Source organism: Propithecus coquereli, unplaced genomic scaffold, assembly GCF_000956105.1.
Source record: "Propithecus coquereli isolate 6110/MARCELLA unplaced genomic scaffold, Pcoq_1.0 Scaffold223, whole genome shotgun sequence".
NCBI lineage: Eukaryota > Metazoa > Chordata > Mammalia > Primates > Indriidae > Propithecus > Propithecus coquereli.
Genome location: NW_012147523.1, coordinates 137,388 through 147,252, shown reverse-complemented (window position 1 = coordinate 147,252; position 9,865 = coordinate 137,388). Strand labels below are relative to the sequence as shown.

General features: G+C 47.8%; 1 protein-coding gene across 1 annotated transcript in view; it reads left to right on the top strand.

Annotated features, from left to right (window-relative positions):
- The window catches only part of KIAA0556 (KIAA0556 ortholog), a 184,872-nt gene that overhangs the window by 96,056 nt on the left and 78,951 nt on the right, over positions 1-9,865 (top strand). Inside the window, exons 7-8 of the mRNA XM_012644954.1 lie at positions 3,813-4,080; positions 9,341-9,472. Of these exons, the coding sequence (XP_012500408.1) occupies positions 3,813-4,080; positions 9,341-9,472 (400 nt within the window). The remainder of the gene's footprint in view (positions 1-3,812; positions 4,081-9,340; positions 9,473-9,865) is intronic.

The following is a 9,865-nucleotide window of genomic DNA, read 5'->3' as shown; positions in this document are numbered from 1 at the left end:
GGTCTTTCCTTTGCAATCCTGGCCACATCTGAAATGCCCCTGTTTATCTTGCATTATGCATCACCTGCCTGTCTCCCCCTTCCCCACCCCGCAGGCTTCTATAAGGGCAGAGGTCTTGCTCCCCAGTGTTACCTCAGCCCTTAGCTCCAGCGCATGCGTGAATACATTAATGAAGGGTAATGGCCATATTGTCCTCCCTATTAGTGGGCCATGACAAAATGCAAAAGAGTCTGTTGTATGCGTGGATAATCTAGGAGCAAGTAACAGTGGCTGAGGGAGAAGTCACAGCTCTGCCACTTAATCACGGTGAGAAGTTGGACCAGCTTAAAGGCTCTAGGCCTCAGTTCCTCAAATGTGGGGGATCTCAAAAATTCAGTCACTTAAAATGTGGGGCCTGAGGGAGCCTGCTCAGCTGACCATGGACTCAAGAGTCCCAATGCCCCACCTAAATCCTTCCTGGAACTGGCTGTGGTCGGTGGCTCCACTCTGCCTTAGACATCGGTGGGAACGACTCTGGGCTCTGGGACCGGCTGGGATTCCCGACAGTGACAGCAGTCTCCCAGCTGGGAGTTTAATCCACAGTGACTGGGCAAGGACACTGGAATGCAGAGAAAGGGAATTGCCTCCCTGCAGAACAGAAGAACCTAAGTTGGCCCCATTCTCAAATGGGGTTGGCTCAAGAATAGGGCCAATGGGGTGTCCTGTTTTTAACTGAATTAATGATATCATAGGGTTTTATGCTACCTATCTGTCTTACGGAGCTATTTCTGAGGATCAAATGAGAGAAAGAGTTGAAAATGTTTTATAGAGCACAGAGCATCATTCTACTGGAAAGAATTACTAGTTTTACAACCACTGAAGTTGCTGTTAAACAGCAGGTCACCCAGGAATTCATGTTTCCCTGGGGAGGGGCAGTAAATTTGTTGACCCTCCAACTGCTCACCGCAGTCAGACTTTGAAGACATGAGCCATGACCTCAGCCTGGTTTCCATGAAGGTTGCATGGACCACCCCAATGCACTCAATTATAATAGAAGACTTCGCGTTATCTTTTTAAATGCCAATGGTGGATACACACTTGCTTTAGTACAGGGTTTCTCAACCTCAGCACTATTCCATTTTGGCGAGATAACTCTTTGTTATAGGGGCTGCCCCATGCATTCCAGGATGTTTAGCAGTATCACTGGTGATGTGTGACCCCTTCCTCCTTTTTTAAAGCCAGCACTGTAGCATCTTCCTTCCTCACTGGCCTCTGCTTCCATCCTTGTATATTCTCTTTCTGACTCTGATCTTCCCATCTCCCTCTTATAATTATGATTACACTGGGCTCACATGGACAGTCTGGGATAATCTCCCCATCTTGAGATCCTTAACTTCAGGGACATCTTCAAAGTCCCTTTGCCATGTAAGGTAACATATTCACAGGTTCCAGGGACTATGACTTGGACATCTTTGTGGGCCATTTATTCAGCCTGCTACAGTCTACCCTCTGGCCCCCAGTGCTTCATGTCCATCCCATATATTCATCCCATCCCAAGGTCCCCAAAAGTTTTGACCCATTATAGTATCAACTCAAGTCCAGAATATCATCTAAGCCTCATCAGCTCAAAAACCCAATTCTCATCATTGAAATCATCTAAATTAGTTATGTGTGAGACTCTGGGTATGATCTATCTTGGGGCAACGTTCCTCTCCATCTGTGGACTTGTAAAACTAAAAAAGGAAAAAGTTATCTGCTCCCCAGTTCAGTGGTGGATCATGCCATAGGATAAAAGTTACAGCCATTCTCATCTGAAAGGGGGGAAATGAAAGAAAAAAAGGACTCACCAAAGTCAAGCGATTTCAAAACTCCATGAGCTTTCAAGGCCTGTGAACAATTCTCTACAGCTCAGGGCTCCACTCTCTTGGCCCCGAAGAAGAAGCCTCATCTTTGGAGTCATTCTTCCTTTTTCAGGAAGTAGCATGTGTCTGCAGATGAGTAGTTTTATCCTTCCTGTAGAATTTTTGGGAGTCTGACAGCCTTCTTTCATTTTATTATTTCTCCCATGCAGTCCAAGCTGGCAGTGTTTCTGCCGGTATGACATTCTCAAAAATCATATGGGACTCCTATGTATGTCTCTAGGATTCACTCCATTAGACAAGAGGCTCCTCTGCAAATCTTTCCTGGAAAATCCCATCTCCATTCCTGGCCTCTGAGATGTCTAAGGGGATCTATGAGTCACATGTCTAATCTCTTCAAAGAGCCCTCTGTATGATGGAATACTCTGAACTTTGGATCCTCCTGGTACTAGCAAAAGGTTGACCAGCCATTCCCTTGGTTTTCTCTCCACAGCACACTTTCCTGACAGCGAATCTCCTAATTTTAGCATCTTTTGCAATCTGGATAGGCTGAAAATTTTCCAAATCGTCAAGTCCTAGTTCCTTTTTCCTTAACAGTTCTTCTCTCAGTCTGTCTCTTTCCTCTCACATTTTAATCTAAGCAGCAAGAAAAAAACCAGACAGAACCTTCAACACTTTGTTTGGCAATCTCCTGAGCTAAATATCCAAGTTCATCGTTTCTAAGTTCTGCTTACCATGTAACTTGTAGGACACAATACAGCGAAGATTCTGCTTCTACATAGCAGGATCCCCTCTCCTGCGGTCTTCAACTACATCTACCTCATTTCCTGAGCTCACCAGCAGTGCCTTTAACGTCTACATTTCTATAGATGTAAGTCTGTAAAGGATGATTTCTCTGAGATGATAAAAGTTTTCTGTACAACTGGATCTAACAGTAGAACTTAAACTTCCAGGGGTGCTTTGAATTTGGCTTTGGGCAGACCATTTCACAGGCCGGGGAAGCATATCAGTCAGGTCTCTGTTGGTTGCTCCTCACTTCCTCCTGGGCCCTGACTGGTCCACAGGTTCTGGGGAGTAGGACAGGGACATCTTTGGGGAGCCATTATTCAGCCTACTGCAATAACTATTAAGTTTGTTGGTCAATCATCAAACCTTTATTGATTGCTTCTCATTTTCTCAGAACTATGTTAGATACTACGAGGGCTACAGGGGTAGGATAGCTAGGCTAACCAGACACACTGGTTTGCCCAGACAGTTCCATTTATACTTTTTGTCTCAATGTAAATGTAGTAGTCCCCTTTTTCCCTTTGAGAAGTATCTTGGTTTGGATGATACATTTTCTGGTCACTCTAAGTATAGACCTTAATGCTTAGCCTTAAGGAATCTACAGTCTCATGGAGACAAAAGAAACATGAAAATATTATGGAGCAGTTGTGGTCAAGTGCTAAACATGACACGTAGATGCTGCTAAACATCCCACAATATGCGGGACAGCCCCCAACAACTGTCCATCGGCCATTTTACCATCTGGAACTTAAGGGTCATTTGGAGGCTTTTGGGATTTCATATTCAAAGTGTGGTTCCTGGACCAGCAGCTTCAGGATCGCCTTATTAGAAATGCTAAATCTTTGAGCCCCATCCCAGCGCCCCCCTGAATCCATAGGTGGGACTCCACAAAGTGCTTTAACAAGCCCCGGTGTCATATCGTCTGTGTCTCTGTTACCCCGCCCTGTCATTCATTCTCTCTCTCTGTCTCGGTGGCATCTCAGGCAGGGACAGACACCACAATTAATACTATAAATACCGCTCTGTCCAGAGAGTTGCTCGTTTTTCCCTGACAGCACATGGGTCAAGATGATATTGTTAAATGTTAGTTTGGTGAGAATAGTTCTTTGGTTCAAATGATCTATTTTCAAGTAAGTTTTTCTCAAAGTACCATATTTATTTTTCATCTCTCTTCTTGGCTTTTGGCAGGAGCTGAGAAAAAGCCTAGAACTCAGCGTACATCTACAAAGGAAGCAAAAGGATTGTTCCAGTGACGAGTATGACTCTATTGAAGAAGACGTACTCTCTGAGCCCGAGCCCGAGGACCAGGTGCTGGTGGGCCAGCCCCGAGAGGAGCCTCCTCTCCCCAGTGGGAACTCGGTGCAAAAGGATGTTCCCAAGGACCAGGAGACAGGAGGACGCTCTCCCCAGGGCCCAGACAGCCTTGTGGTCCTGGAATTTAACCCGGCTTCTAAAAGTAAGCTTTGTCTTAGGTGGCATTTATTTGCCTTTAATGTCTCTGGATCTAATAGTAGAACTTAAACTTCTGGTGGTACTTTGAACTTGGCTTTGGGTAGACCACTGCACAGGCCAGGGAAGTCTATCAGTCAGGTCTCTGTTGATTGCAAGAGGCAGAGGCTTCCAAATGACCCTGAAATTCCAGACGGTAAATGTCTGGGCAGATAGTTGTGGGGGCTACCCTGTGCATTGTAAGATGTTTAGCAGCATCTACATGCCAATTGGCTAATACAGAGTAGCTTAAGCTAAAGAGACTCTTTATTGGCTTGAATAACTGAAAAGTCCAAAGCTGTAGCAGGACTCCTTTCCCTTCCCTTCCCTTCCCTTGCTTTCCCTTCTCTTCTCTTCTCTTCCCTTCTCTTCTCTTCTCTTCTCTTTTCTTCTCTTCTCTTCTCTTCTCTTCTCTTCTCTTCTCTTCTCTTCTCTCTCTTCTTCTTTCTTTCCTCCCTCTCATCTCTGCTTTCCATTCTTAGGTAGTCTCTCCAACATACAGATTTAGAATTGCCTTCCTATGAGACGTTGGCTTTGCAACCCCATCAGAAAGTGTTTTTCCTTCCTAAAAACTCCAGCGAAAGTGCCAGACCTGGCTCTCAAACCCACATCGGGTCACATGCTATCTCTGATCTAATCACCGCGGCTCTGATTGGCCAGGTCCAGCCAATAGGACTGAGGAGTGTGGTTATGACCACCCAATCATATGGATGGATAATGCAGGCCAGGTGGTTTCCACAGGAAAATTGAGGTGAGTCTGAAGGAGCAGGAAGGACCCTGGGGAGGCAGAAATAGCAACTGTCTGCTGGAGGATGTTTTCAGAGAAGATTCTGGAAAGTAGCGTGAGCAGAGCAAGTGGTAAGAGACAGGGAGGAGAGAGGAGGGCTTGGGAGGCAGGGAGAGGCCCGCGTGCAGCAGTCCTCCTCCCCTACGCGGGACTCAGGCTGGCTCAGCCTCTGCTTGCACCTCTCTCCATCCCGAGTGCATCCGCACAGCTGGGTGTGCCAGCCAAGGCCACATTTCTGACCCAGAGTGAACCCAAGGAAAGAGAAATGAGGAAATCTGTCAAATCCAGTAGTGATTTAGTTTGCTGGGGCTGCCATAACAAAGCACCACAGACTGGACGGTTTAAGCAACAGACATTTATTGTCTCATCACTTTGGAGGCTAGAAGTTCAAGGTCAAGAGTCCCTTTCTTCTGAGGCCTCTCTCCTTGGCTAATAGATGCCATCTCCTCCCTGTGTCTTCACATTGTCACCCCTCTGTGTGTGTCTGTGTCCTGATCTCCTTTTCTTAGAAGGGGCACCAGTCATAGTGGATTAGGGCCCCCCATAAGAACTCATTTTACCTCAATTACCTCTTCAAAGACCCTCTTCCCAAATATGGTCATATTCAGGGGCGACCGGTGGTTGAGACTTCAACATACGGGTTTGGGTGAGAGGGACACAATTCATCCCGTAACTGACAGCCCTGGAAAACCCACACCAGTGGTTGATGTCTCCGGAGAAGACATCTGTCCATCAAACATGCTGTCACCGCGTTCTCTCTCACCTGCAAACCCTTGCTTGGGCTGTCCCCTCTGTCGGGATGACCACGTTCCCTTTCTTCTCGCCTCTGAACCCTGAAACCTGGCTCCCTGCTTTTCCCTCAAGACTCCACGGAGAGGTTGCTTCTTCCGCAACACCTTCTTTTCACTCCTGCCGTGGCCTCCTCTGTCCTCCTGTCACTTCATCATGGCGCTGGTCTCACTGACCAGAGAGCTGTCTTTCTCTCCCCACGCCCTCCGCACGCATCAGCCTGTGACACTCTGCCAGGGCGCAGGCAGCTCTTCCCCTCCACTGCTTCCCCAGCAAGCAGCGTGCACCTTGCACTTTCCAGCCACTCAGGAAATCTTTGTCAGGTAAGGGAAGGTGTTATGCCACCTGCTAGAGCAGCAAGTGGTCAGGGCTAACGTTAATAACGCTCCCGGGTGACACCAGCTGGGACTGCAGACTGCAGGGCGCGGGGGAAGAGGGCGAGGGAATGATAGGGCTCTACAGAGGTTGTCCGAGCCCTGGCCCTGGAAGAAGTGGGGGTGGGGAGACACGAGAGTCACCCCGGTGTGAAGGACCAGGGCGCAGAACAATTGACCCCGGACACAGTTCCAGAGTGATACTGGGGCGGAAAGCAAAGAGAGAACTTGAATTTCTTGACATTTTATGTTTTTTGCAATTGGATTGCTTGGCCGGCCCTCACCCCGCTGTCTGTGGTGATGTCTGCTGCGAGCAGGCGCTGTCTGCTCTGTCACCTCTCATCTGAGGCTTTGTTTTTTTTACGAAGTTCCATCTCTGTTTACTCATGAGTATACACGTTCAATGATACACTCTCTTGCTCATAATATTTGTAATTTATATAGGTTGTTGTGTCAATGTAGGATAGGAAAAATTCAAGGCAAACGAAGGTATCTTTAGTTGTTTTGATGCATCTCCTATAGAAAATATGAACTATTTTGTTGACTTTTTTTTTTTGTCATAATTGTTCTATCATCTGAGACTGCTTTTTTTTTTTTTTTTTTTCCTGAGACGGAGTCTCGCTTTGTTGCCCAGGCTACAGTGAGTGCTGTGGCATCAGCCTAGCTCACAGCAACCTCAAACTCCCGGGCTCAAGCGATCCTCCTGCCTCAGCCTCCCAAGTAGGTGGAACTACAGGTGCAAGCCACCATGCCCAGCTAATTTTTTGTTTCTGTTTTTAGTTGACTGGCTAATTTTTTCTATTTTTAGTAGAGACAGGGTCTCGCTCTTGCTCAGGCTGGTCTCTAACTCATGAGCTCAAGTGATCCTCCCACCTTGGCCTCCCAGAATGCTAGGATTACAGGCGTGAGCCACCGCACTTGGCCATCTGAGGTTTCTTTAGCCCTGCAGAAGATAGATTCCCACTCAGAGGAGGAGGCAGAGGCCGAGGGGCCTGTTGTAAGGTCTCGTGGGACTGGAGTTCCAAACTAGTCCTGAGCCTTTACTCAAGAATTGCCACCAGTGACCTAAAAAGAAATTCATGGTTCTGGGCTGTCCATTCACTCATTCACTGGGCACCTGTCATGCCCTAGGCACTCTACTGGGACAACACTGGCCCAGTCTCCTGTGGCACCACATTCTAGCAGGGAACACAGACAAGAAGCACAGAAATACATATACAGTCAAGCGTCACCTAACAATGGGGATACGATACAAGAAATACGTTATTAGGCAGTTTCATTGTTGTATGGATACCATAGAGTGCGCTTACGCAAACCTACGTGGGAGAACCTCCTCCTTCGAGGCCACAAACCTGTACAGCATGTCACTGTGCTGAACACTGTAAGCGCTTGTACCACAGTGGTAAGTATTTGTGTATCTCAGCACATCTGAACATAGGAAAAGGACAGTGATATTATAACCTCTGGGACCACTGTCTCATATGCAGTCCATCATTGACCAAAATGTCATTATGACTATACATTAATAATTGCCAACATTTACTGAGTTGTTGTTAACATATGCCAAGCACTATTCCAAGGACCTTCCCTAGAGTCCCTCATTGAATCCTCACCACAACCCCAAGGAAAATAGCTCCATTGTACTGGTTTTACAGATGGGGAAACTGAGGCACAGAAAGGTCAAGAAACTTGCCCAAGGTCACACAGTTAGGAAGGGGCAGACCTGGTCAAAACTCCAGCCATCTTTGAGACCAGAGCCTGAGCTCTTAACCAGTAGGCTAAATAAATAAACCAGAGAGTTATGAAGCAATAGTTGGGCTTTGGGGAGCCAATAAGTAATCCCCTCACGTCCCCTCCAAAGTTGGGAAACATGAGAGATGAGACTCTCAGAGAGAGAGAGAGCCAACGCTCCCTCACAGCGGATAAGGGCCGGATGGTGGCATTCAGCACTGCCCCTCAGAAGCAGCCAGCCTCGGCCCAGGCGTTGGCTGGTGGAAGGGGCTGTGTGCCCTGAGGGAACCCTACCCGCCCCCCAAGAAGGAGAAAGGAAGTGGGGAGGGGCTGGCTCCAGCTTCCATGGCTTTGTGCCCCCGCCCTCTCTGATCCGATCCGCTCCGTCCTCACTGTGAGTACAGGCCGAGTGCCCGGCACGGACAAAGGCAAAAGCTATTTTCCCACTGACTGGCAAAGGGAGAGCCGGTTCATGGGTGAGTTCAGGAATTCAGGAAAGAGGAAAGACTGGTACCCGACAGTCTTAAAGGCTGTCAAGATGCTAAAACAGGATGCTGAGGCTGTGGGAGCAGGGCCCACTTTATCTAGAGTGGTCAGGGAAGCCTTCTCAGGGGAGGAGGTGTTAAAGCTGGGACAGGAATGACAGCAGGACCCAGCAGTGGGCACAGCCTTCGAGGTGCAGGGAGCCACAAGCTCAAAGGGCTGCAGTGAGTCCTGGTGCTCCGGGACCTCTGCTGGCTCCAAGCCCTGGAGCCACGTTCCCCAAACTTGACCCACTTGTAAACCTTCTTCACAGTTTTTTGCCATAATGTCAACCCCCCTGTACTATTTTTCAACTTAGGTAAACCAGTCACCTACCTGCCTAACTTCTTTCCTTCCTTCCTTCCTTCCTCCCTTGCTTCCTTCCTTTCCTTCCTTCCTTCCTTCCTTCCTCCCTTGCTTCCTTCCTTTCCTTCCTTCCTTCCCTCCCTTCCTCCTTTTCTCCCTTTTTCTTTCTTTCATAACTGTAGGTTTGTTCTAAGTAATAATATTTTTGAAATCAAGGGTTTGACATGCTGGCTACATATTTTTTCCTTACACATTAAGATATATAACTGCTTAAAAACCATTTGCCCACCTAGCATCTAGAATCACAGCTCGGCTGTGAGCATCCTGAGGGCAGTGAGTGGGTTTCAATGTGCTCCCTAGACTCAAGGTGGCCTCGGTTGCACCACTGCTTGATGTGGCCTGCCACCAGTTAGCCTCAACACCCCATTGATGGTGACACCTGGCCCCATTCAGAAATGTTAAAATTTGAAAACCTGGGGGTGTCCCAGAATATTTCATTTATTTACCAAAATGTGGTGCTGCGCACAAAGTCTCTCAGCAAACTTGTTCTGCTGTCTGCGTCATTCACATCTCTAGTCCCAAACCAGCAAAGACGTAGAGTAGTCCCATAAATATTTCTTGAATGAATAAGTGAAGGGATAATAAACAAATGCCTGAACAGAATGCCCCGACGCTGCTTGCGCTCGGTGTCCGACAGATAAACAATTGATTTCCTGCAGGTATTAAGAGAGAAAGGAATTTGTCGGCAAAGAGGAAGGACAACGCTGAGGTCTTCATTCCCAGCAAACCCGAGTCAAACCTGAATCCCCAGCCCCCGGCTGTGTTTCCAGACCAGGAGAGGACTTGCTCCAGTAAGAATTCTGGGGGCCCTTGAGCAGGGGAACAGGGCTGGGTCATTCTCAGGGGGTGCCGTGATGGGAGGCTTCGCTCCATTACCCTTCCCCGCCAAGGGCTGAGCTGACCTTTAGCAAATGTATCAGGGTTCTCTGGGGAGACAGAAGCGAGAGGAAGTGTATACATAAAGAGAAAGAGATTATTAGGAGGAATTGGCTCATGCAATTATGGAGGCTGGCAGGTCCAATCTCCAGGGTGTGTCAGCAGCTGGAGACCCAGGAGGGGCTGATACTCCAGTTCAGAGGCTGTCAGGCAGGAAGAGCCTGTGTGCAGGTGAAATTCAAAGGCAGTCTGCTGGAGAAGTCACTCTTACTCGGGGGAGAGGCTGTCTTTTTTTTTTTTTTTTTTTT